This window comes from Heloderma suspectum, chromosome 2 (assembly GCF_057233095.1).
Source record: "Heloderma suspectum isolate Gila_16-S chromosome 2, 16-S_ref, whole genome shotgun sequence".
Taxonomy (NCBI): Eukaryota; Metazoa; Chordata; class Lepidosauria; order Squamata; family Helodermatidae; genus Heloderma; species Heloderma suspectum.
In genome coordinates, this window is record NC_139459.1 from 406803511 (window position 1) to 406831183 (window position 27673).

The following is a 27673-nucleotide window of genomic DNA, read 5'->3' on the forward strand; positions in this document are numbered from 1 at the left end:
TAATAAAGGAATAAAGCCCTGGAAAGAATCCTCATCATCTGTGTCTTGAGTTGGCTATTAGAGGGGACTGTAAGAGGCAGCTAGGGCGCTCCTGACAGTTATGAGTCTGGGGTCTTCTAGGGGCTCTTCTTGTAGGCCTCCCCCAGATTAAATCAGCCATCTTTACTCTTTGTTAACCCTTTTTAGTACCAGATTAACAATCATGGAATCCCCTGCAGAAATCTGCGGGATTCAAGATGATCAATGCTTCAGATCCATAGTTGTGTTCCATAATGGCACCATGAGCATGGGACCTCTGGTTTTATGGTTTGATCTATGGCCATGGATGCGACATTTATGAAGTGACAGCGTTTTTGACGCATCCCATGGAAAAATCATGAGGATCCATGAAGATCTATACAACACATGCATGATTTTGCGCCATGAATGTTTTGGTGCCGTGATGGTGCTGTGAAGTGGTGGATCCATAAATTGTATTTATTTATTTACTACATTGTACCACCCAATAGCGAAAGCTCTCTGGGTCATTTCATTGTGCAATCCATGGAGAAGGATGTGTTCTGTGATTTGATTGGGGTTTGGGACAGATCTTGCATAAGAACCAAGGGGAACCGTATGGATCCATGCCTCAGATCCACGTCTTGTGCTGCATTGATGCCGAGTGGCAGATCCACGATTTTTGTGGTTCAGTCCCTTGAGATGCATCTGCTCTGGGATGGGATGGGATGGGATGGTGATTTGGGGTATGTTTCCTACAAAAACCATGAGGATCCCGGAGGATCCATGCCTCAGATCCATGTTTCTATGCTGTGGAGGCACCAACGAGTGGCGAATCCAAAATTTTCTGGGTTCAGTCCCTGGAGGCAGATGTGCCCCATGATTTGACTGTGGTTCGGGAGATTTTCCCTGTACAAATCGTCAGCATCCATGAGTATCTGTACCTCGGGTCCAACTTTTGCGCTGCAGCGGCGCCCACGAGTGGCGGATCTGTGCTTGCAGTGATGGCGTCCGTGGACGCACATAGAATAGTAGGGTTGGAAGGAGCCTACAAGGCCATCACTCTGCGACGTCCTGGTGCGTCAGGCTCCGCTCTACCAGGGAAGCCCTGCAGCTCCAGCTGGTGGACAGATGCAGGAGGCAGCCTGGCCCACACTGCAGGGCTTGCAGGATTAAGCCCTGGGCCAGCAGGTGCCCGCAGAGCCTCCAATGCAGACCGGCTGGGAGCCCCAGGAAGTCCTGTGAAAGGTCTCCTCGCCCCTCCAAGCTTTGTGACAGCAACACGAGTCTTTGTGGGGGCAGCAGCATGCTTCTGCCGCTTGTTCCTGGCCTCGCCACGCCTTGCTGTTCTCGACCCTCGCCTGTTCTCTATGGCACCTCTGCCTCTGGCCCTGCGGCACCTTGCCAGTAGCTGACCGTAGCCGGCCGGACCCCGCTGTTCCCTCTGGCCCTGCCACACCTTGTCTGCGCCCGAGCCCTGCCCCCTTGGCACCTTGTTCTTGGCTCTGGCCCTCCTGCCGCTCACCGGTGTCCGACCCTCGCCGGGTGACCTCAGCTCTCGGCCCACCTCCCTCAGCCTTGGCCCTGGTGTCCTGCTCGAGGACGCCTGCTGCTCACATCCCGGACCTGGCCGGGTGGTCTGGGCTATTTCCCTGTAAGAATCGTGAGGACCCACGAAGCACTCATAAAGCCCACTGACAGGTATCCCTTTCTTCTCATCCATGTGGGAACAAATGATACCGCCAAGCGGAGCTACGAAGAGATCACGTCAGACTTTGAAGCTTTGGGAAGGAAACTCAAGAACTTTGGGGCCCAGATAGTTTTCTCATCCATCCTTCCAGTAGTTAGAAGAGGGATAGAAAGGGAACGAAAAATACTCCGGGTGAATGACTGGCTACGAAGGTGGTGCCGACGAGAGAGATTTGGATTCTGGGACCACGGGCTACACTTCCTGGAAGATGGGCTGTTGGCTAGGGATGGGTTGCACCTCACAAAGGCTGGGAAGAATGTGTTTGGCCACAGCATGAAGAACTTCATCAGGAGGGCTTTAAACTGAATCCTACGGGGAAGGGAGATGTAATGTTGGGGGTAACAATGGACGTAGGCGCATGCACTGCAATGGAGAGAACAGCTCTGATAGCGTCCAATAATAGTCTTCAGACACAGGTAGGAAGAAAGCCAGACTATGAAGCACATGGTCTTCGATGTCTATATACTAATGCCCAGAGTATGGGAAACAAACAGAACGAACTTGAACTCTTAATACAGGAGGGAAATTATGACTTGATAGGTATAACTGAGACTTGGTGGGATGACTCTCATGACTGGAATACAGCAGTTGAAGGATATAACTTGTTCAAAAAGAACAGGAGGAACAGAAAGGGAGGCGGGGTTGCACTGTATGTGAAAAATACATATCTCTGCACAGAAATACAGGAGGAGGAGCTTGGTAGCCCCATCGAGAGCATCTGGGTTGAAATAAATGGAGCAAAGAATAAAAGGAACCTGGTGGTCGGAGTCTACTACCGGCCACCCAATCAAGGAGAAGACAAGGATGAAACTTTTGAAAAGCAAATAGCCAATGTTTTAAGGAAGCATGATGTAGTAGTAATGGGGGACTTCAATTTCCCCGATATTTGTTGGGAGACAAATTCTGCAAAACATGGCCCCTCCAGGAAATTCCTGACTTGTGTGGCGGATAACTTCCTCCTACAGAAAGTAGAGGAAGGAACTAGAGGATCGGCTATCCTTGACTTGATCCTAACCAACAGAGATGACTTAGTGGATAAAGTAGCAGTTACAGGAACTCTGGGGGAAAGCGACCATGTTGTACTTGAGTTTTTGGTTCTAAGGGAAGCAAAAGCCGAGTGTACTCAAACGCGTACCCTGGATTTTAGGAAAGCTGATTTTAATAAACTCAGAACAATGATCAGTAAGGTCCCATGGCAAGCAATGCTAGCGAGAAAAGGAGTCCAAGATGGGTGGGAACTTTTAAAAAAGGAAATTCTCAATGCACAATCACAAACAATTCCAACAAGAAGAAAAGGTGGAAGACAACAGAAGAAGCCAATGTGGCTTCACAAAAAGCTTAGGGATGACCTGAAAACAAAAAAGGACACATATAGGAAGTGGAAAGAAGGCCAAGTAACAAAGGAAGAGTACAGGCAGGTCGCACAGAATTGCAGGGATGGCGCCAGGAAGGCTAAAGCTGAGAACGAGGTGAGGTTAGCGAGGGATGCTAAAAACAACAAAAAGGCTTTCTTCAGCTACGTGCATAGTAAAAGGCAGAGGAAAGAAATGGTTGTTCAGCTATTAAATAAGGATGGCAAAATGATAACAGAGGACAAAGAAAAGGCAGAGGTGCTCAATTCCTACTTTGGCTCAGTCTTCTCCCAAAAGAGGGTCTATGACCCCCCTGGCAAAGGCGAAGTACAGGCTGAAGGGGCAGGATTGCAGCTTGAGATCGACAGGCATATGGTCAAGGAACACCTCATTACTTTGAATGAGTTCAAATCTCCAGGGCCAGATGAACTGCATCCTAGAGTCATAAAGGAACTGGCAGAAGAACTCTCAGAACCGCTGTCTATTCTCTTTGAGAAATCATGGAGGACGGGGGAAGTGCCAGATGACTGGAGGAGGGCTAACGTTGTCCCTATCTTCAAAAAGGGTAAAAAGGAGGAACCTGGGAACTACAGACCAGTCAGTCTGACATCAATCCCTGGGAAAATTCTGGAGCAGATCATAAAGCAATCCATCTGGAAGCACCTTGACAACAATGCAGTGATTACTCGAAGCCAACATGGATTTGTCAAAAACAAGTCCTGCCAGACAAATCTGATCTCATTTTTTGATCAAGTCACCTCCCTTGTAGACCGTGGGAATGCTGTAGACATCATATACCTCGACTTCAGCAAAGCTTTCGACAAAGTGCCCCATGATATCCTGATGAGCAAACTAGCTCGAAGTGGGCTAGATGAAACAACGATCCGGTGGATCCACAGTTGGCTACAGAATCGGACTCAAAGAGTGCTTATCAATGGGACCTTCTCAAGCTGGGGAGAGGTAACGAGTGGGGTACCGCAGGGCTCAGTCCTGGGCCCAGTGCTCTTCAACATTTTTATTAATGACTTGGAGGAGGAGGTGCAGGGAATGCTGATCAAATTTGCAGATGACACAAAATTGGGAGGGATAGCTAATACTTTGGAAGACAGAAACAAAATTCAAAGTGATCTGGATAGACTGGAGTGCTGGGCAGAAAACAACAGAATGGCATTTAATAGGGACAAATGCCAAGTTCTGCACCTAGGAAAAAGAAACCAAATGCACAGTTACAAGATGGGGGATACGTGGCTCAACCACACTACGAGCGAGAAGGATCTTGGAATTGTCGTCGATCACAAGCTGAATATGAGCCAACAATGTGATGTGGCTGCAAAAAAGGCAAATGCTATTTTGGGCTGCATTCATAGAAGCATCGCTTCCAAATCCCGGGAAGTACTAGTTCCCCTCTACTCAGCACTGGTTAGGCCTCATCTGGAGTACTGTGTCCAGTTCTGGGCACCACACTTTAAGAAGGATGCAGACAAGCTGGAGAGGGTTCAAAGGAGGGCAACAAAGATGATCAGGGGACTGGAAACAAAGCCCTATGAAGAGAGACTGAAAGAACTGGGCATGTTTAGCCTTGAGAAGAGAAGACTGAGGGGAGATATGATAGCACTCTTCAAGTACTTGAAAGGTTGTCACAGAGAAGAAGGCCAGGATCTCTTCTTGATCATCCCAGAGTGCAGGACACGGAATAATGGGCTCAAGTTACAGGAAGCCAGATTCCGACTGAACATCAGGAAAAACTTCCTGAGTGTCAGAGCAATACGGCAATGGAACCAATTACCTGGGGAGGTGGTGGGCTCTCCCACACTGGAGGCCTTCAAGACGAGGCTGGACAGCCATTTGTCAGGGATGCTCTGACTTGGATTCCTGCATTGAGCAGGGGGTTGGACTCGATGGCCTTGTAGGCCCCTTCCAACCCTACTATTCTATGATTCTATGATCCGTGCCCCGGACCCACGTTATTGCACTATGCTGGCGCCCGGTGGCAGATCTGTGGTTTTGCTGGCTCAGCCCATGGGGGCAGTTGTGCCCTGTGGCTGGACTGTGGTGGGGGGGTTCCCTTAGAAATCACATGAAACCGCGAGGTAAGCTGGAGGTGGTCAAACATGAGATGGCAAGATTGAACATCGAATTCTTGGGAATCAGTGAACTAAAATGGACAGGCATGGGCAAATTTAATTCAGGTGACCATGATATCTACTATTGTGGGCAAGAATCCCTTAGAAGAAATGGAGTAGCACTCATAGTCAACAAAAGGGTGGGAAAAGCAGGACTGGGGTACAATCTCCAAAACGATAGAATGATCTCAGTACGAATCCAAGGCAAACCATTCAACATCACAGTCATTCAAGTCTATGCCCCAACCACTGATGCCGAAGAAGCTGAGGTTGATCGGTTCTATGAAGACCTACAACACCTTCTAGAACTCACACCAAAAAAAGATGTCCTCTTCATCATAGGGGATTGGAATGCTAAAGTAGGAAGTCAAGAAATCACTGGGATAACAGGCAAGCGTGGCCTTGGTGCACAAAATGAAGCAGGACAAAAGCTAATAGAGTTTTGCCAGGAGAACACGCTGATCATAGCAAACACTCTTTTCCAACAGCACAAGAGGCGACTCTACACATGGACATCACCAGATGGTCAATATCGAACTCAGATTGATTATGTACTTTGCAGCCAAAGATGGAGAAGCTCCATACAGTCAGTAAAAACAAGACCTGGAGCTGACTGTGGCTTCTCAGCTTCTTATTGCAAAATTTCGGCTTAAATTGAAAAACGTAGGGAAAACCACTAAACCATTCAGGTGTGACCTAAATCATATCCCTTATGAATATACAGTGGAGGTGAGGAATAGATTTAAGGGATTAGACCTGACAGACAGAGTGCCTGAGGAACTATGGACGGAGGTCCGTAACATTGTTCAGGAGGCAGCAACTCAATCCATCCCAAAGAAAAAGAAATGCAAGAAAGCCAAGTGGCTGTCTGAGGAGGCTTTACAAGTAGCTGAGGAAAGAAGGGAAGCGAAAAGCAAGGGAGAAAGGGGAAGATATACCCAACTGAATGCAGAGTTCCAGAGAATAGCAAGGAGAGACAAGAAGGCCTTCTTAAATGAACAATGCAGAAGACTGAGGGGAGATAGGACAGTGCTCTTCAAGGACTTGAAAGGTTGTCACAGAGAGGAAGGCCAGGATCTCTTCTCGATTATCCCATAGTGCAGGACACGGAATCATGGGCTCAAGTGCCAGGAAGCCAGATTTCTGCTGAACATCAGGAAAAACGTCCTGACTGTTAGAGCAATACGACAATGGAACCAATGACCTAGGGAGGTGGTGGGCTCTCCCACACTGGAGGCGTTCAAGACGAGGCTGGACAGCCACCTGTCGGGGATGCTCTGACTTGGATTCCTGCCTTGAGCGGGGGGTTGGACTCGATGGCCTTGTAGGCCCCTTCCAACCCTTCTATTCTATTCTATTCTATTCTATTCTATTCTATTCTATTCTATTCAAGTGCGGGAGACACCCCAGAGGTTGACAACATCATCTAACGGGCTTGCAAACGTCCATGACTATTATTTATTTATTTATTTATTATTTAATTTCTATACCGCCCAATAGCCGAAGCTCTCTGGGCGGTTATTGAGACTAACCATCTCAATCGCGTGCAGAAGCCCTTGGTCAGTCAGAGCCATCTCAGATCCCATCAGCATCTACGTATGTGAAGTTGGGGGCTTTGCCCCAAAGTGCATCACTGTATACTTTACTCACATTGAATTGCATTTGCCATTTTGATTTCCATTCTCCCAGTTTGGAGAGATCCTTTCGGAGCTGTTCCAAATCCGTTTTTGTTTTAACCCCCCTAAATGATTTGGTGGTATCAGCAAACATGGCCACCTCACTGCTCACGCCTATTTATGATCAAGTTCAAAAGCACGGAGGTTTTGCCAGGCACCCCGGTACTTTGCAGTTTTTGTCACGGAAAGGGGGGCTTCACTCCCACTTGGAACAGGTAGGAGAACTCTGATCTCTTAAAGGCCAGGCCTGACATTCAAAGCAGAATAATGTACATGATGCAAAGCCATCATCCCTCTGCTGTGTGCTCTTCCCCTCCTTGACAATCACATCATAGCCTATAGTACCAAGGCTCCAAATGCCAGCCTAGGAGAGTCAGGAGTGTCATTCTTTATTTTCAAATCACTGCTAAACTTTTTGTGTAGCCACATTGGCTTCTTCTTCATGTCTTCCACCCACCACCCACCCCCATGGAATTGTTTCTGATTGTGCCTTCAGTACCTCCCATCCCTCTTGAACCCCTAAGAACATAAGACGAGCCCTGCTGGATCAGACCAAGGGTCCATCTAGTGCAGCATTCTGTTCACACAGTGGCCAACCAGCTGTCAACTGGAAACCCACAAGCAGGGCATGAGCACAACAGCACCCTCCCACCCATGTTCCCCAGCAACTGGTGTACACAGGCTCACTGCCTCTGGTACTGGAGGGAGCATATAGCCATCAAGACTAGTAGCCATTGATAGCCTTTTCCTCCAGGAATTTGTCTAACCCCCTTCTAAAGCCATCCAAACTGGTGGCCATCACTACCTCCTGTGGTAGCAAATTCCATAGTTTAACTGTGCGCTGTGTGAAGAAGTCCGGCCTTTTATCTGTCCTGACTCTCCCACCAATCAGCTTCATAGGATGACCTGGATTCTAGTATTTTGAGAGAGGGAGAAAAATGTCTCCCTACTCACATTCTCCACACCACGCATAATTTTGCACACCTCTATCATGTCTCCCCTTACCTCCCTTTTTCCAAGCTAAACAATCCCAGCTGTTGTAACCTTCCCTCATAGGGGAGGGGCTCCAGCCCCTTAATCATGTTACTTGCCCTTTTCTGTACTTTTTCCAGCTCTACAATATCTTTTTTTAGGTGTGGTGACCAGAACTGTAGACAGTATTCCAAGTGTGGTCGCACCATAGGTTTGTATAGGGGCAGTATGATGTTGGCAGTTTTATTCTCAATTTCTTTTCTAATTATGCCTAACATGGAGTTTGCCTTTTTTACAGCGGCTGCACACTGGGTTGACATCTTCACTGAGCTGCCCACCACAACCCCAAGATCTCTTTCCTGGTCGGTCCCCACTAGCTCAGAACCCATCAGGTTATACTTCAAGTTGGGATTTTTTGCCCCAATGTGCATCACTTTACACTTGCTTACATTGAACTGCATTTGCCATTTGGATGCCCATTCTCCCAGTCTGGAGAGATCCTTTTGGAACTCTTCACATTCCCTTTTTGTTTTAACCACCCTAAATAATTTCGTGTCATCCACAAACCTGGCCACTTCGCTGCCCAGTCCTAATTCAGGATCACTTATGAACAGGTTGAAAAGCTTTGGTCCTAATATAGATCCCTGTGGGACCCCACTCTTTACTTCCCTCCCTTGGGAGAATGTACCATTTATTCCTACTTTCTGTTCTTTAACCAGTGACTGATCCATAAGATATAAATCTGTCAACATCTTACTGCCTTCATATAAATTCATGATGTGATCACAGCTGGAATACTGTGTCCAGTTCTGGTCACTGCACCTCAAAAAGGATATTGTAGAGCTGGAAAAGTGCAGAAAGGGGCAACTAAAATGATCAAGGGGCTGGAGCCTCTCCCCTATAAGGGAAGGTTACAACAGCTAGGACTGCTTAGCCTAGAAAAAAGGTGAAAAAAGAGAGATTATGCTGTAAATGCTTAAGTTGAGCATGTGCTTTGGAGAAAAATCTGAATGTTTTGCCTCAGACATTATGGAATTGTACAAGTTGATTTTTTAAAAAAATGCTCCCACTACAAAACTATTATCTATAAAAACGTGCAAGGAACAATGTGCAGCTTGGCACAAGACGGGACGTCACCAGAGCTCAAAGCCGAAAGGACGGCTAGTGGCCGGTGGTGCATGATGAATCCGATGTTCTAAAGATCAACACACCATAGGAACCTGGAATGTAAGATCTATGAGCCAGGGCAAATTGGAGGTGGTTATTGGGGAGATGTCAAGATTAAATATAGACATTTTGGGTATCAGTGAACTGAAATGGACTGGAATGGGCCACTTCACATTAGATGACCACCAGAAATACTTTGGCCACATAATGAGAAGACAGGATATCCTGGAGAAAAGGCTGATGATAGGGAGAGTGGAAGGCAAAGGAAGAGGGGCCGACCAAGGGCAAGGTGGATGGATAACATTCTGGAGGTGACGGACTCGACCTTGGGGGAGCTGGGGTGGCAACGGCTGACAGGAAGCTCTGGCATGGGCTGGTCCGTGAAGTCATGAAGAGTCAGAAGCAACCGAGCGAATAAGTAACAACAAATGCCTATCCAACACTGCCAGGACGGGAGCCACCCAGATCCCCAGTGTAGGGTCCAGCGCAACACCCGCAGGCACTCCTCCAGGCGGAAGTGGGAGGAGGGAGGGAGGGAGGTGCCCCAGTGGAGCCAGGGAGGCGCCCAAGTAGCTGCCCAGTCAGGCGGCCAGAGGGCTCGTAGAGAGGCACCACTGTTCTCCCAGCCCAAGGAGCTCCCGGGCAGAGTGTGGGTAGGTGGGTGGGGTCCTCCTCTAGGGCAGGGGGCACGAGGAGTGGGCCCAGGCAGCACAGAGGGGTCGGCCAGTGAGGGGCTCTGTTAAATCCAGCATCTCCCCTCATTTGCTGATATTCTTGGGTTCTAAATCCAAGGCACTCAGGCTGGAACCGGACAACGGACCGTCACAGTCAGCACAGCTATCCGAGACGGGAAAGGGAGTACCTGCCATGGCTGCAGCCTCTGCACGTCCAGCCTGCCTCCCCCCTCCACCGCCCTCCTCTGGGAGCTGGACGAAGAAGCGGCATCCAAGGCTCGGGCCACAGCCTGGATGGCGCTGTAAATGACGTGGTTGTCTAGGGACAGGAACCTCTCCAGGTCCTCCTGGGGCAGGAACTCCAGGTCCTCCTTCTCCCTGCATCTTGTCCAGCCTTTCACAGACAACGCACGCTTCGCGTATGAGCAGCTAAATGCCTTCGCCCCAAACTTTTTGATAGGAGAGAAAAGGGATCGAAAATCAGTGTATTTTGTCGAAGGAAAAAAGACCATGGATGTGTTGGAAAGATACTTCATGAATCAAGTCCAAGGTGATGTCCCACAAAGTGGTTGTGATCCAGACTTTCCCTAAAACAGGGTTCAGCAACATTTTAATTACTTTTCACATCCATTTAAGATGGAACAATAATCTCTGCGCAATAAACAAAGACATTGACTTGTCCCCAATTCTGCAATGAAGATTTATGGATTGCCGCTTGCTGTGTAGTCAGTCCTGGGACAGTTTGTGTGAAACCAATGCAGACACTGTTCCTGATGAGCTCAGGCATCGAGGTCTTCACGCATCTCTCTCCGTTGTCGGTGTCTGGAGCAATGAGACCTGTCATTGTCCACCTGAAATGCAGGAGCAGTCTGACAATCCCTGGGTACTGAGTTCCTTCTTTGGGGACCGTCGGGTAGAAAAATGGGAACTGAGTTTGATCATTCAGAACATGAGAAACAAAACCATAACTGACCTGACGAAGGAAGAGAATGTTAGATTGTTTTGCATCTCAACTAAATCTCAATTCTCATTAGGTATTTCTGAAACCAACATACTTTATACCAATGGAACAAATGGTTTTAATTCTATGGTGAATAAGGTGTTCAGGCTTCCTAATGAACTCTGAAAAACGAAGATGTCCTAAACTACAGAGTATCTCCTGCATCTCCATAACTGAAACAAGTTCCCAATGGTTCACCCCACTTTCTCAGCCATATTTAATGTGTCCAAGAAACAGAATTCAGGATAACCAATCACAGATTTGACACTGAGGCACGCCTTTTCTTTCACAAATACCCAGACTGCCTCCCTAGTTTGGACTGGGACCCTGGTGTGGGGTTATGGGCACTTTAATCCTCTGTACCCCGTTGTGGATCTAAATCACTCCCCATGACTCCCATCATCATGGGAAGAGAAATTCCCATTGAAGTTCTCTGGAGAACGTTTTGATTTCTCTGGAGGGGACCCCACAGGAGAATGAGATTCAGCCTGCAAACACCCTCTTCACCTATGGGATTTTGTGGATGCCCAGCATGGTTGAAATCTGGATGGCGATGTCAGAGTCGGCCCCTTCCAGAACAGCCAGTGGCGGATTCCATCTGCCACAGCTGTAGTTGGGAACATTCGCCTGGCCAGGAGACAGCAGGTCTAGCAAAGCGTCAGAGGTCATTCTTGCCTCAAAATAGTCATCATGGATGTTGTAGCCCAGGGTGATGTTGGGTAAGAACCTGGGATTCTGGTTGATCTCCTGAAGGACAGGATCTTCCAGTATTCTGTGCCTGCTCCAAAAACAAAAAAGCAGAAAAGGTGTCACATAAAGAAACAAAACTATCCAGTTGTTGCTTCTTTGACATCTTTATCTCTGTTATGTTTCTAAAACCTTCCTCATGCTAACACTGATCCCGATCCAAAGCCAGAAGCACGATAGCCAATCCCCACTTCACGGCTGGTGTGTTCTGGGGGCAACAGAAGGTGGGCATGTGCAGCCGGAGAAATTGGCTCAGAGAAACTGGGGTTGGAGCTCTCAGTCACCTGCTGTGATAAATTTGCCAGGCACTTGGAGGAGGAAGTTGCCCGTATCCGCTCAGAACGTGACGCTGCTGTGATCGCAGAGCCTGGGGAGGCGTCCAGCGCTCCGTCTGGTTCTGTTTCCTGGGACCAGTTTCGGTTGTTGCAGTGGACGAGATGCTTGAATCAGTCCGGCCCGCCACACATAAGCTCGACCCTTGCCCATCGTGGCTAATACGATCTAGCGGGGTGGATGGCTGGATGGGCCCAGGGAGCAGTAAATGCTTCGCTCTGTCGGGGGGGGGGGCTGCTGCCAAGAAAGAGGCTGCAGCATGCCCCCTCCTGAAGAGGCCCTCCCTGGACCCAGAGGGGTGTGAGAACTGTCGCCCCATTGCCAGTATCCCCTTTGGGGGCACGGTGCTTGAGCGTGTGGCGGCTGGGCAGCTTCAGACGTTCTTGGAGGAAACCGTGTATCTGGACCCATTTCAGTCTGAAATGTTGTGACCACGTTGTACTTCAGTTCTTGGTTCTAAGGGAAGCAAAAAGAAGATTCTTCTTTTTAAAGAAGATTTTAATTGGTGTTACGCATTTGCTCAGGCAGGGGTTCTGTCTGCCTACACATTCATGGATCAATAAAGCCCTGCTTTATTGGCAGCTGTACTACAATCTGATTAGCACGGAAGAAGATTTCAGCCTGCAGCTTTGTTAACAAGTCCCGACCCCAAGAGGGCAACCGGGCATGCAGGTGAAACTACAAAGGCATGTTCCGGTATGTTATTTCCAATCTTTGTGAGGAGGGGCTTACACACGGGCAATTTAGTCTTTTTCCCTTTAATTCCTTTTACAGTTACATGCTTTCCACTTTCTCTCGCCGGGGGGGCTTCACGGGGATCATAGAAAATGTGGCTCCAGTATCTACTAGGGCCTCACAGTCCCTGCCACCAACCCATACTTTTACCTTGGGATTCTCCCGAGCGTTTGTTTGTGGGGTGGTGGCCCTGCAGCTAGACTCCCCCCCCCCCCCGCTGGAGGACCCTGCCCGCATTTGGCAGCCTTCAGGGTGAGTCTCTTTTCTCTTTCAACTCTGGACAATCTTTCTTCCAATGTCTCTTCTCTAGGCAATATGCACATTTATCAAGCTCCGGTCGGCCCTCCCCCCCCCCCCCGTCGCTTCTGTGCTCTCAAGCCGCGGTTTATATCTCCGCCCATGGTGGCTGCCAGCATTGCCTTTCCCTTTTTTCAGGAATGGCACTCTTTTCATGTGCACCATAGCTACTTCTTTTGGCTTCATCGAAGCATCTAAAAATTTCATTATCTGGGGTCTGATAAGGCTAAAGCAGGCGGTGATACTAAGGCTTGCTTCAATTTAAGAAAAGCCTTTTTTAATTTTAATTGTCCACTTCTGGTGGGTAATATTTTTGTTAAAGCTTCATAAGGGGGCTTCGCCCCTTTTTATGGCTATTATAGCCCCCCTCTTGTAACAAGCACACTTATCTTTTGGCTTGCCTGTTCTGCAGATCATGTTTCAAAGCCTCTGTGCCATGCACCAGCTTTAACTCTTTGTCTTCTCTGCAAGTTAGGCTGTTTGCCATTGCTTCGACAGAGACTCATTTGCTTAGACCTTCTTACTAATCTCGACACACATTTGGGATAAGCTCTTTCTTTTTTAAGCCTTTTTGTCTGCTACTTCCTTCTGCCTTCTTTTATACCTTTTTCATATCATTAAAATCTAACACCATGACTGGAACACATTTGTTTTGCACCATAGGGCATAGTGGAGCAGACCTAACAATTATACCGCTCCTCTGTCTGCATGGTCAGGGCCCATCAAGGTCAAGGGAAGGGCATTCTCCTACATGCAAAGAGTTCCAAGCCACCATTTTTGCATCGGCAACTCCACACTGCATGAGTTTTGGCAGAGTGTCAGGTTTGCCTTTGAGCAAATGGAATTCATAAAAATGTGGAAGAGCACTGGGCCCAGGACCGAGCCCTGCGGTGCCCCACTCGTTACCTCTCCCCAGTTGGAGAAGGTCCCATTGATAAGCACTCTTTGAGTCTGATCCTGTAGCCAACTGTGGATCCACCGGATCGTTGTTTCATCTAGCCCACTTTGAGCTAGTTTGCTCATCAGGAGATCATGGGGCACTTTGTCGAAAGCTTTGCTGAAGTCGAGGTATGTGATGTCTACAGCATTCCCACCTTCTACAAGGGAGGTGACTTGATCAAACAATGAGATCAGATTCGTCTGGCAGGACTTGTTTTTGACAAATCCATGTTGGCTTTGAGTAATCACGGCATTGTTGTCAAGGTGCTTCCAGATGGATTGCTTTATGATCTGCTCCAGAATTGTCCCAGGGACTGATGTCAGACTGACTGGTCTGCAGTTCCCAGGTTCCTCCTTTTTACCCTTTTTGAAGATAGGGACAGCATTAGCCCTCCTCCCGTCATCTGGCACTTCCCCCGTCCTCCATGATTTCTCAAAGAGAATAGACAGCGGTTCTGAGAGTTCTTCTGCCAGTTCCTTTATGACTCTCGGATGCAGTTCATCTGGCCCTGGAGATTTGAACTCATTCAGAGTCATTAGGTGCTCCTTGACCATATGCCTGTCGATCTCAAGCTGCAATCCTGCCCCTTCAGCCTGCACTTCGCCTTTGACTCGGTCAGCCACTCTTTCCTCCTCCACCCACTCCTATGGGCTGCTGACTGCTGCTGACTGCAGAGGAAGGTCCCTTCTGGGCTTGCCGGCAGCCCTCCTCTGCCTTCAAGGGAGCCTGGCGGTGGTTCTCCCCGTCCTCTTGTCCCTGCCTTTGCCTTCCGGTCCTGGATCCTCCTCGTTGCTCTTTCCAGGGGTCTTCGGGGATTGCACGGCCACCCCCGTGCCTCCTCTCGGTATGGGAAGGCCTTTGTAACACACCATTCTCCTTGTTGGTTTGATGCATGCTTCTTTACAGCACAACGGTGTATTATTGTTTTTATGTATATACTTTTAAACTACATAGATAAAAAAATATTTTATTGGATTCTGTTCTATGTATATTTATTACCACCGGTAAGTGCAGCCTAGTTGTTTTGCTGCCATATTTCTAAGGGTTGGGAGATACCTCCTGTTTTGGTTTGGTTCACCTAGCAAACATACAGGGTTGCAGCCAAAGACAGACAGCCATCTTCAGTCCGCAGCACCCATTTTCAGGGTGCCCCCCCACAGTTCCCCTTCTCCAGAAAGATCACTCAAGCTGCCTCTGCTTTGACAGCTGTCCAGCTCTAAGCAGCAAGAGCTATCCTCAGGGTTGAGTGGGGACGCCTGTATGGAGCAGCAGGAAGGCTGACAGGGGGAGGGGTGGTGGGCGAAGTTGGGCGCCTCTCGGAGGGTGCCGTCTGCCACTAGACGCATGGGAGCCCTGCTGGTAAGTGCGTGATTTTAAATCCCCCCCTTAAGAGGGTCCCCAACTTAGCCCACCCCCTCCCCCGCCAGCCTCCCCACTGCTTCATATAAAAGGACACCCCCAGCCCCGCTTTTCGGGAAAGATCTGGGGGTGCTTGCAGTTTGACCAAGCCGCTTCAGCAAGTGTTACGGAGAGGTGGGATAGTGTCCACTTCCCTATGAAGATGCGGGGAGGCAGGCACGGGGAGGGGTGCCCGCACCATATCCCCTGAGCCCTGGGGGTGCCCACACCATACCCCCGTGCCTGTCTCTCTGCCTCCTAGGGGGCTCAGCTGGCCGAGATGCCCACTTCCTGGAAGCGCGTGCAGACCAGTAGTTGAGCACCAGCTCTGTTCCAGTTCTGGGCACCACACTTGAAGAAGGATGCAGACAAGCTGGAGAGGGTTCAGAGAAGGGCAACAAAGATGATCAGGGGACTGGAAACAAAGCCCTATGAAGAGAGACTGAAAGAACTGGGCATGTTTAGCCTTGAGAAGACTGAGGGGAGATAGGATAGCACTCTTCAAGTCCTTGAAAGGTTGTCACAGAGAAGGAGGCCAGGATCTCTTCTTGATCATCCCAGAGTGCAGGACTTGGAATCATGGGCTCAAGGGACAGGAAGCCAGATTCCGGCTGAACATCAGGAAAAACTTCCTGAGTGTCAGAGCAATACGACAATGGAACCGATTACCTGGGGAGGTGGTGGGCTCTCCCACACTGGAGGCCTTCAAGACGAGGCTGGACAGCCACCTGTCGGGGATGCTCTGCCTTGGATTCCTACATTGAGCAGGGGGTTGGACTCGATGGCCTTGTAAGCCCCTTCCAACCCTATTATTCTATGATTCTATGACAATATTTATAAACTAATATTATTATTATTACTTTATATCCTGCCTTTTTTTCCTCTTGCAAAGAATCCAAGGTGGCGTTCATGGTTCTCCTCCTCTCCATTTTATCCTCACAAAACCCCTGTGAGGTAGGTCAGGCGGAGAGTCAGCTACTGGCCCAAGTCACCCAGTGGGCTTCCTGGCTGAGTGGGGAGTAGAGTCCCAGGCCAGCCCTCTAACCCCTACTCCCCATGGCTGTCAATCTTCAGCCTGTGCAATCAGGATATGGAGAAGCTGCTTGGAGGGGGAGGCCTCGCCCCTGTCCTCTGAGCCGTGCCCTTCAGTGATAAAGGCAGCCAGGTTGGGCTTAGGATCTCAGAGGTGCTTCGTCCTTCCTCTCCGGAGCGAAGAGTCCCCACTCTTCCGAAGGAGGCGGAGGTGCAGTCTTTGTTGAAGGAATCTAGCCTGAGGCCTCAGGTTTCTCGTAGTTATCACCCGATTCATAAACTGCTGGGGGGGGGAAAGGTATGGGAGAGGGTGGCGGCCCCTTGACTCCTGGTGGTCTTGGGGGACACTGACTGTTGGATCCACATTTTCATGGTGGTGGATGAGTCACACTGGGAAATTCAGATTTCACAACATTGGTTCTTCGGGCTATCAGCGGCTTTCCATACCATCAGCCATGGATCCAAGTTCGGTGCAACCTATCTTGCCGCCCAAGGCACACCCAAACTCTCACACGAATTCTGGCGAGTGGGGGTGCATGCTGGGAAGATGGGCTGCTGCAAATGCCACAGCAGGAAAGCGGCTGGCAGGGCTCTTGGGGGCACCCACTGGAGGAGGAGGCCGGCCCTCGTGGCGGGGGGGACAGCAGCACAGTTCACTCCTCCTCCCGCTCCACCCCGATGTGCCCGCCTGAGGCCATTAATTGGGGCCAGCCCCGATCGCATCCTTCAGCGGGTCGGGTCGTTTTGTGCCGCTGCATGATTTAATTGTGAATTTTTATTCTGTTGAAGATGGTTTTTACCTCTTGCTCTGAGCCATCTAGCGTGGATTACGTCCTCTAGACAGTCCGCCAACATTGGTAGAAATGAGTCTCTGCACACCACTCTAGTTACCGGTTCTGTTCAGCATTAGAGCCAATTTATTGTATTTAGAAGAGATTGCCACTCCACTCAGTATTTTTCCTCTGTTAATCAAAACAGCAAACCACCGGCTTTGTTCCCTGAAGTGAGGAAACATTCTCTCTTCATTTTTTCAGCTGAATGTGGAAAGAGCTTCAATCAGGGCTCCCACCTTAAACAACATCGGAGACTTCGCTCAGGGGACAAGCTGTATAAATGCTCACTGTGTGGAAAGAGCTTTAGCTGGAGCTCCGACCTTAAACGGCATCAAAGAATTCACACGGGGCAGAAGCCTTATGAATGCTCGGTGTGTGGAAAGAGCTTCCGTCAGAGCTCCCAACTCAGGTCTCATCAAAGACTCCTGGCGAGCCGCGGCCTCAGCGGCTGGGTGGCGGGCCTCGCTCCCGGTGCGTCGCCGGTGTCCGCCCAGGCCCAGCGAGGCAGGGATTCCCTGGAGCAGCCCCCCGCCCACTTCCTGGCTGCGGCGCGGAACACAGCAGGTGACCGCGGCTCCTCCGCGGGGAGCCCGATGCCCAGGAGCATGCTGGGGGTCGCCAGCACACGTGGCGGCAGTTGGAGCCCCTCTGCGCGGCTGCCCCGGGCAGCCGCAGCTGATGGCCGGGAGCAGGGGCGCCCGGGGAGGCGCTCATCGGTGGGGCGGGGGAGCATCCACCCCCAGCACTTGCCTGCCAGAGGGGACTCCCAGAGGGCAGTTGGGTGGTGGCTTCGCCCCGCCGCGACACACCTCTCCCCACGAGGGCCTGTGGGACCTTTTGCACGCCTCTAGTCTAGCCCCCGTGGGGAGGGAGCGGCCCTCAGTACATGCCCAGAGTTTCCCCGTCACTTACCCTGGTTGCGAGAACAGAGGCCAGGGCTGAATCCTGAAGACTTGGCACAGAGTAAGCGATGGGGAGGGGGAGGAGACAATGAGAGTTACCACGCCGTGGTCATCATGGCAATCACTCGTGACCGAGTAAGATTGTCTTCCGAGAGTAGAGTCGTAGCAGTGGGTCTGCAGGTGGCTGTAAAGGCCAATTCTGGAACCAGACAGCCTCCCGCAGAGAGGACACAAGTTTCCAGGCGGAAGGCGGTCCTGGCGAGGGTTTGCTTGACGCGCCTTCCGCTGGGCTCCTTTCTCCCTGGACTCGTGCTTCTTCAAGGACCATAGCGCCTTTAATATAGGCTGACCTCCAGTTGGAGCGCTCATGGGTTAGAGCTGCCCAGTTCTCAATGCTTATGTTACCTTTTTTCCCGCCTCCCAGCTGAGCAGAGCAGAGCAGAGCAGAGCAAGCTGCTCCAGGGACTACAGTGTAGCAGCCATATCGGGGGTCAGACTAAGTAGCCTCATGCAGTCTCATGCTTCATGTTCTTGCTGAGCTCTTTCTCCCTTGAATATATTGTTGTAAGCTGACGAGACACAGGAATTCCTTATCTCGTCAAAGGTCATACAATTGTATATCTTGTTCTCTGCTGTTCTCTCCTTATCATGGCTACCCTATAACCCAGTTCTTGTATTATAAACAATAGTGCTAAGAGAAGAAATGTTGAGGATTGCAACCCCATGCGGGAGGGGGAGGAGGAGCCGTTTCATATGTGTCACAATGTCTATAAAACCAATGTGCTAATGTAAATCGGGGCTTCTGGCTCTTTGGAAACGATTCCAGCCTTAAGCCCGTGCGTTAAAAAAAGAATCTCTTTTTCCTTCACTCCGTGGTCTCTCTGACTCTGGGTTCTGCAACAACAGAAGCAAGCAAACTCCCAGAGAGCGAGCAACCAGAGCGAGCGGACAGGGGGAGCAAACAGGAGTTGGCCGGGGGAGTTGCAGTGGTTGAGGAGACAAAGGAGACAGAGGCTAAGAGGTAAGTGGGTTGCAGGAAGCCCAGGGCGCTGCCCTTTATCCTTCTGACTGGCTGTGAGCTCACCAGGAGCTTCTGAGAGCTCCAACTGAATTGGAGGGCTGTGGCCTGAGTACTCCCAGCAGCTGACTGGGCGGGAAGCTTCAGTCTGTTTCCCGCCTCCCAGCTGAGCAGAGCAGAGCAGAGCAGAGCAAGCTGCTCCAGCTGGTCCAGGGACTACAGAAGCAGGCAAGCTCCCAGAGAGCGAGCGAACAGGGGGAGCAGACAGGGGGAGCAAACAGGAGTTGGCCAGGGGAGTTCGGCAGGGGAGGGCAAGGGGGAGGCCCCTAACATTTTTTTTTATTTTTTTACTAACTTTTTTCCATTTGTTTGTCTTGTAACACACACTTCCACACCAGTGGGACTCTGCTTTTAACCTCTACTGAGCAGAGGAGCAGGCACAGGCTAGTCTAGAACAATCACAAAGCCAGACACAAAAGGGAAAAGAGGCTATGGAAGGACAAGACTCTCCAGTGGTGGTGACCTGCAAGGTGTGTGCCATGTTTGTTTTCTTGCCTGAGAACAACATGGCCTACACCTGCAACAAGTGCAAGTTGATCACGCTGCTGGAGGAAAAAGTAAATGGACTGGAGCGGCGACTGTGGACCCTCCGGGGAATAAGAGAACACGAAGAGTTCTTGGACAGAATGGGGGAACTACAGCAGCAAAGGGAAGACCAGAAGCTTGAAGAGCAACAGCAAGATGAGGCAGTGGGAAAGGCTGAGGTGAAGAAAAATGGAGTAGAGGAGAGTCCTCGGACAAGGGTGACAGTGAGGAGAAGAACTAGACGCCACTCTGCACCGGTGGAAGCGGTGGAGCTGTGGAACCGATTCCAGGTACTTGCGGATGAGACTGGAGGACAGCCTGCAGAGGAAGAATCACAAGGGAACCTACATGAGAGTGAGCAAGAGGCTGAAGGTCAGTCAAACAGAGGCGATGAAACCCAGGCCGACAAGAAGAAGAAGAGTGGTAGTAGTAGTGGGAGACTCCTTGCTGCAAGGGATCGAGACCCAAGTACATCGCGAAGACCCATGGACTCGCCAGGTATGTTGTCTCCCGGGAGGACAGATTAGAGACGTGACTGAAAGGCTGCCTGCACTCAGAAAGCCCACTGACAGGTATCCCTTTCTTCTCATCCATGTGGGAACGAATGATACCGCCAAGCGGAGCTACGAAGAGATCACGTCAGACTTTGAAGCTTTGGGAAGGAAACTCAAGAACTTTGGGGCCCAGATAGTTTTCTCATCCATCCTTCCAGTAGTTAGAAGAGGGATAGAAAGGGAACGAAAAATACTCCGGGTGAATGACTGGCTACGAAGGTGGTGCCGACGAGAGAGATTTGGATTCTGGGACCACGGGCTATACTTCCTGGAAGATGGGCTGTTGGCTAGGGATGGGTTGCACCTCACAAAGGCTGGGAAGAATGTGTTTGGCCACAGCATGAAGAACTTCATCAGGAGGGCTTTAAACTGAATCCTACGGGGAAGGGAGATGTAATGTTGGGGGTAACAATGGACGTAGGCGCATGCACTGCAATGGAGAGAACAGCTCTGATAGCGTCCAATAATAGTCTTCAGACACAGGTAGGAAGAAAGCCAGACTATGAAGCACATGGTCTTCGATGTCTATATACTAATGCCCAGAGTATGGGAAACAAACAGAACGAACTTGAACTCTTAATACAGGAGGGAAATTATGACTTGATAGGTATAACTGAGAATGGGTGGGATGACTCTCATGACTGGAATACAGCAGTTGAAGGATATAACTTGTTCAAAATGAACAGGAGTAACAGAAAGGGAGGTGGGGTTGCACCGTATGTGAAAAATACATGTCTCTGCACAGAAATACAGGAGGATGAGCTTGGTAGCCCCATCGAGAGCATCTGGATCAAAATAAATGCAGCAAAGCATAAAAGGAACCTGGTGATCTGAATCTACTACCGGCCACCCAATCAAGGAGAAGACGAGGATGAAATTTTTGAAAAGCAAATAGCCAATGTTTTCAGGAAGCATGATGTAGTAGTAATGGGGGACTTCAATTTCCCAGATAATTGTTGGGAGACAAATTCTGCAAAACATGGCCCCTCCAGGAAATTCCTGACTTGTGTGGCGGATAACTTCCTCCTACAGAGGGTAGAGGAAGGAACTAGAGGATCGGCTATCCTTGACTTCATCCTAACCAACCGAGATGACTTAGTGGAGAAAGTAGCAGTTACAGGAACTCTGGGGGAAAGCGACCATGTTGTACTTGAGTTCTTGGTTCTAAGGGAAGCAAAAGTTGAGTGTAGTCAAACGCGTATCCTGGATTTTAGGAAAGCTGATTTTAATAAACTCAGCACAATGATCAGGAAGGTCCCATGGCAAGCGACGCTAACGAGAAAAGGAGTCCAAGATGGGTGGGAGCTTTTAAAAAAGGAAATTCTCAAGGCACAATCACAAACAATTCCAACAAGAAGAAAAGGTGGAAGACAACAGAAGAAGCCAATGTGGCTTCACAAAAAGCTTAGGGATGACCTGAAAACAAAAAAAGGACACATATAGGAAGTGGAAGGAAGGCCAAGTAACAAAGGAAGAGTACAGGCAGGTAGCACAGAAATGCAGGGATGGCGTCAGGAAGGCTAAAGCTGAGAACGAGCTGAGGTTAGCGAGGGATGCTAAAAGCCACAAAAAGGCTTTCTTCAGCTACGTGCACAGTAAAAGGCAGAGGAAAGAAATGGTTGTTCAGTTGTTAAATAAGGATGGCAAAATGGTAACAGAGGACAAAGAAAAGGCAGAGGTGCTCAATTCCTACTTTGGCTGTCTTCTCCCAAAAGACGGTCTATGACCCCCCTGGCAAAGGCGAAGTGCAGGCTGAAGGGGCAGGATTGCAGCTTGTGATCGACAGGCATACGGTCAAGGAACACCTAATTACTTTGAATGAGTTCAAATCTCCAGGGCCGGATGAACTGCATCCTAGAGTCATAAAGGAACTGGCAGAAGAACTCTCTGAACCGCTGTCTATTCTCTTTGAGAAATCATGGAGGACGGGGGAAGTGCCAGATGACGGGAGGAGGGCTAACGTTGTCCCTCTCTTCAAAAAGGGTAAAAAGGAGGAACCTGGGAACTGCAGACCAGTCAGTCTGACATCCATCCCTGGGAAAATTCTGGAGCAGATCATAAAGCAATCCATCTGGAAGCACCTTGAACACAATGCCGTGATTACTCGAAGCCAACATGGATTTGTCAAAAACAAGTCCTGCCAGACAAATCCGATCACATTTTTGATCAAATAACCTCCCTTGTAGACTGTGGGAATGCTGTAGACATCATATACCTCGACTTCAGCAAAGCTTTCGATAAAGTGCCCCATGATCTCCTGATGAGCAAACTAGCTCAAAGTGGGATAGGTGAAACAACGATCCGGTGGATCCACAGTTGGCTACAGAATCGGACTCAAAGGGTGCTTATCAATGGGACCTTCTCCAACTGGGGAGAGGTAATGAGTGGGGTACCGCAGGGCTCAGTCCTGGGCCCAGTGCTCTTCAATATTTTTATTAGTGACTTGGAGGAGGAGGTGCAGGGAATGCTGATCAAATTTGCAAATGACACAAAATTGGGCAGGATAGCTAATACTTTGGAAGACAGAAACAAAATTCAAAGTGATCTGGATAGACTGGAGAGCTGGGCAGAAAACAACAGAATGACATTTAATAGGGAGAAATGCCAAGTTCTGCACCTAGGAATAAGAAACCAAAGGCACAGTTACAAGATGGGGGATATGTGGCTCAACAACACAAGTGAGAAGGATCTTGGAATTGTTGTCGATCACAAGCGGAATATGAGCCAACAGTGTGATGTGGCTGCAAAAAAGGCAAATGCTCTTTTGGGCTGCATGAATAGAAGCATCGCTTCCAAATCCCGGGAAGTACTAGTTCCCCTCTACTCAGCACTGGTTAGGCCTCATCTGGAGTACTGTGTCCCGTTCTGGGCACCACACTTTAAGAAGGATGCAGACAAACTGGAGAGGGTTCAGAGGAGGGCAACAAAGATGATCAGAGGACTGGAAACAAAGTGCTAAGAAGAGAGACTGAAAGAACTGGGCATGTTTAGCCTTGAGAAGACTGAGGGGAGACAGGATTGTTGTTGTTCAGTCGTTCAGTCGTGTCCGACTCTTCGTGACCCCATGGACCATAGCACGCCAGGCCTTCCTGTCCTGCGCTCTCCCGGAGCGTGCCCAAGTTCATATTCATTGCATCCGTGATGCTATCTAGCCATCTCATCCTCTGCCGTCCCCTTCTCCTTTTGCCTTCAGTCTTTCCCAGCATCAGGGTCTTTTCCAGAGAGTTTTCTCTTCGCATTAGGTGGCCAAAATACTTGAGCTTCAGCTTCAGTATCTGTCCTTCCAATGAGCAGTCACGGTTGATTTCCTTTAGGATGGACTGATTTGACCTCCTTGCAGTCCAGGGGACTTGTAAGAGTCTTCTCCAGCACCACAGTTCGAAAGCATCAATTCTTCGGCGCTCAGCCTTCCTTATAGTCCAGCTCTCACAGCCATACGTCACTACTGGGAAAACCATAGCTTTGATTAGACGGACCTTTGTCGGCAAGGTGATGTCTCTGCTTCTTACTATGCTGTCTAGGTTGGCCATAGCTTTCCTCCCAAGGAGCAAGCGTCTTTTAATTTCATGGCTACAGTCACCATCTGCGGTGATCTTGGAGCCCAAGAAAGTAAAATCTGTCACTGCTACCATTTCTTCCCCTTCTATATGCCAGGAAGTGATGGGGCCAGATGCCATGATCTTCGTTTTTTAATGTTGAGTTTCAAACCAGCTTTTGCACTCTCCTCTTTCAGCCTCAACAAGAGGCTCTTGAGATCCTCTTCGCGTTCTGCCATTAGGGTGGTATCGTCTGCATATCGGAGGTTGTTGATAATTCTCCCGGCAATCTTAATTCCGACCTGTGATTCATCCAACCCGGCGTTTCTCATGATGCACTCTGCATATAAGTTAAATAAGCAGGGTGACAATATGCAGTCTTGTCGTACTCCTTTCCCAATTTTGAACCGCTCGGTTGTTCCATGTCTGGTTCTTACTGTTGCTTCTTGATCCTCGTACAGGTTTCTCAGGAGACAGGTAAGGTGGTCTGGTACTCCCATCACTTTAAGGATTTGCCACAGTTTGTTGTGATCCACACAATCAAAGGCTTTAGCATAGTCAATGTAGCAGAAATAGATGTTTTTCTGGAATTCTCTTGCTTTCTCCATGATCCAGCGAACGTTGGCGATTTGATCTCTAGTTCCTCTGCCTCTTCGAAACCCAGCTTGTACTTCCGGTAGTTCTCGGTTAGCATACTGCTGAAGCCTAGCTTGTAGGATTTTGAGCATCACCTTGCTGGCACGTGAAATGAGCGCAATTGTGCGATAGTTTGAACACTCTTTGGTGTTGCCCTTCTTTGCCACAACAAGGCAGTGATCCATGAAGGGGGGAGATAGGATAGCACTCTTCAAGTACTTGAAAGGTTGTCACAGAGAGGAAGGCCAGGATCTCGTCTCGATCATGCCAGAGTGCAGGACACGGGATCATGGGCTCAAATGACAGGAAGCCAGATTCCCGCTGAACATCAGGAAAACCTCCTGTTAGAGCAATACGACAATGGAACCCATTCCCTAGGGAGGTGGTGGGCTCTCCCACACTGGAGGCGTTCAAGACGAGGCTGGACAGCCATCTGTCAGGGATTCTCAGTCTTGGATTCCTGCATTGAGCAGGGGGTTGGACTCGATGGCCTTATAGACGCCTTCCAACCCTACTATTCTATGATTCTATGGTGCCGGCTTCTTTAAAAGAGGTGGTAATCAGGCTACTCCTGAAAAAGCCTGACCTGGAGGACGTTAAGTTATAGGCCAGTGGCCAACATCCCCTTCCTGGGCAAGGTGCTTGAGCGGGTGGTTCCAGGACAGCTCCACGCACTCTTGAATGAAATGGATTTAGATCAATTTCAATTGGGCTTCGGGCCTGGTTTTGGAACAGAAACTGCCTTGGTCACCCTGTGGCATGACCTCAGCCGGGAGAGGGACAGGAGGTGCGACCCTGTTGATTCTCCTGGACCTCTCAGTGGCTTTCAATACCATTGATCACGGTATCCGTCTGGATAGGCTGTCTGGGCTGGGAGTTGGAGGCACTGCACTGCAGTGTTTCCACTCCTGCTTGGATGGCCGACTCCAGAAGGTGGTGCTGGGGGATTATTGCTCTGTGCCATGGCAATTGTGCCATGGGGTTCCACAGGGCTCTATTTTATCCCCCATGCTGTTCAACATCTACATGAAACCGCTGGGGAGGTTATCCAGAGGGGTGGGCTGAGGTGCCATCACTATATGGATGACAGCCAGCTGTACTTCTCTTTCTCATCAAACCCAGGTGAGGCAGTGGCTGTTCTGAATCAGTGCCTGGGCATGGTAATGGACTGGATGAGGGCCAATAAAATGAAACTCAATCCAACAAGACGGGGGTACCATTAGTGGGTGGCTCGTCTGCCCGGCTAGGTGATATTCAAGCTGTTCTGGAGGGGGTTGCGCTCCCCCTAAAGGATCAGGTTCGTAGTTTGGGGGTGCTCTTGGATCCGGAACTGGCCCTTGAGGCACAGGTGAACTCAGTGGCACGGAGCACTTTCTATCAGCTTAGGCTGGTATGCCAACTGCGCCCTTATCTGGACAGAGAGAGCCTAGCGACAGTTCTCCATGCTCTGATCACTTCTCGTCTGGATTACTGCAATGCATTATACACAGGGCTGCCTTTGCAAACGGTCCGGAAACTTCAGCTGGTCTAAAACAAGGTTATGAGACTGTTAATGGGGACTGGCCAACATGGTCATATTATGCCAGTGCTTCCCCAGCTGCACTGGCTGCCAGTCCATGTCTGGGCCCGATTCAAAGTGCCGGTATTAACATTCAGAGCCTTGAAGGGCTTGGAGCCAGGCTACCTGAAGGATCACCTCCTCCCATATGTGCCTGCCCGGCCCCTAAGGTCATCTTCAGGGATCCTTCTCCGGGAGTCCCTGCCAAAGGAAGTGAGGGGGTGGCTACCAGGAAGAGGGCTTAATCTATTGAAACGTATCTCCGTTTTCACATGTTAAGGGAGGTGTTTCTCCTTCCCGACCCAGGCTCAAGGGGAATTTAAATGCAGCCCATGGATATCCAGCACAGGTGACAGAGGGAGGCCGCGTTGAAACAGTTGATCCTTACCCAGAGAGGTGGCACCTCTGGCCCCCTCCTGCAGGATCCCCCTGAACTGCAGCCTCTCCTTTGCTCCCAACAGAGCCTTCATGGCTCCTGCAGAATCCATGGCTGTTTCGGCCAACATCCCCTGCAGCTCGAAGAGAAGGGGGGAGCCCAGAGAAGGAATTCTTATTATGCTACTGAGCAAGGAGTGGGGCAGGCAGAGGCCAAGGGCAGCGTTTCCCGTCTCTTTGCATTCAGACCTCCTGCTGCGCTCATTCTGCCTCCCAAGAACTGCAACTCACTCACAGCCGGGTCTTTGGCAGCTGGGCACACAGGGATGTCTGGACTGGGGCTAGTAAATCAACCGTGGCATCTGAAGAGGACTGGAAGGAGCCACAAGCCCCTCCGAAAACCAACGGTGGGGAGGAGAGACCTCCCAGATGTTCCCTCCTGCTGGACCAACAGAGCAAGGGCCTCCCCTCCCCGGAATGTCACAGTCCCCTTTAAACTGTCCTGTGATACCCCTGCCAGGAAGGGCCAGATCCACACATGCAGAACCACTAACGTGTGTGTGTGTGTGGGGGTGATGAGGGGGAATGGGACCCCCATTCCTTGGAGACACTGGGGGGGATTTTTTAGGTCTCTGCCTCTGGGAGCTCCCAGGGTGAAGTTCTCCCCACCTGCTCCCACCGCTCCTCGGCCTGGCTCAGGAGGAAGCCCTCCACCAGGGCCACCGCCTGGGAGATGCTCTTGGGCCCGCGCTTGTGGACCCAGCATGCCGCCTCCAGGGGCAGGGCGGCCAGGAGCTGCTCCAGCACCAGCAGGTCCACGATGCACGGCCTGGGCCGCCACTCCAGCTCCAGCCACCGGCAGAAAAGGCAGCGGGGGCAGCTGCAAGCCTCCCGGGGCCCCTCGGCCTCCCGGCAGCCGCAGCCCCGGAAGCGCCGGCACTCTTCTTCCTGCCTCCGGCTCTCCTGCCCAGTTGTTCCCCGGAGCTCCCACCGCTCCCATCCTGGAGGGTGCGGGGGCCTTTTCCTGCCTGGGGACCAGCAGAGTCCATCTCTTCCGTCTTCGCTCCCGGCTGCATCTCAGCCTCGGGGAGGCCGCGGAGGGCCCCCATCTCGTCCTGTAGACAGGGAGGTCACATCCTGCAACCCTCATGAGCCCTTCTCTCTTGGACTCCTGCCTTGAGCAGGGGGTTGGCCTCGATGGCCTTGTAGGCCCCTTCCAGCCCGCCTGTTCCATGCAATGATTCTGTGATGGGACCCTGGCTAAGGAAGGGAGGGGAAGGCCCAGGCTCGGGGGCCACGGGGGAGGGGTGTGCGGGGCAGGGGCTGGCGGGCGGGCGGCGGTGAGGAGTTGCTCCCTCTGAGCCTGTCTCAGGACCGAAGAGGAGCAGCCCAGCCTCCCTCTGGGCCACAGTGGATCGCCGGGTGGGGCCCCTCTAGCGCTCCCTCGCCCCAGACCGGCCTCCCCTTGAGACCCTGCCCCACG

The 27673-nt window shown here is 50.5% G+C and overlaps 1 protein-coding gene across 1 annotated transcript; it reads right to left on the bottom strand.

Annotated features, from left to right (window-relative positions):
• Positions 1-10293: 10293 nt before the first annotated feature.
• On the bottom strand, positions 10294-27340 carry LOC146356775 (uncharacterized). Its single transcript, XM_084830292.1, has 3 exons — positions 27325-27340; positions 26860-27266; positions 10294-12247 (listed from the first exon to the last, which is right to left on the bottom strand). The coding sequence occupies exons 1-3, from the start codon at positions 27338-27340 to the stop codon at positions 11960-11962; spliced, it is 711 nt and encodes a 236-aa protein (XP_084686418.1). The 3' UTR covers positions 10294-11959.
• Between the last annotated feature and the right edge of the window lie 333 nt (positions 27341-27673).

Bases quoted from the DNA above. Each gene is read 5' to 3' on its own strand.
- LOC146356775 (XM_084830292.1), bottom strand. The intron at 12,248-26,859 runs GTGGGGAGAACT...TGCTTCCCTTAG, and splicing joins CCGAGGAGCGGTGGGAGCAG to AACCAAGAACTGAAGTACAA.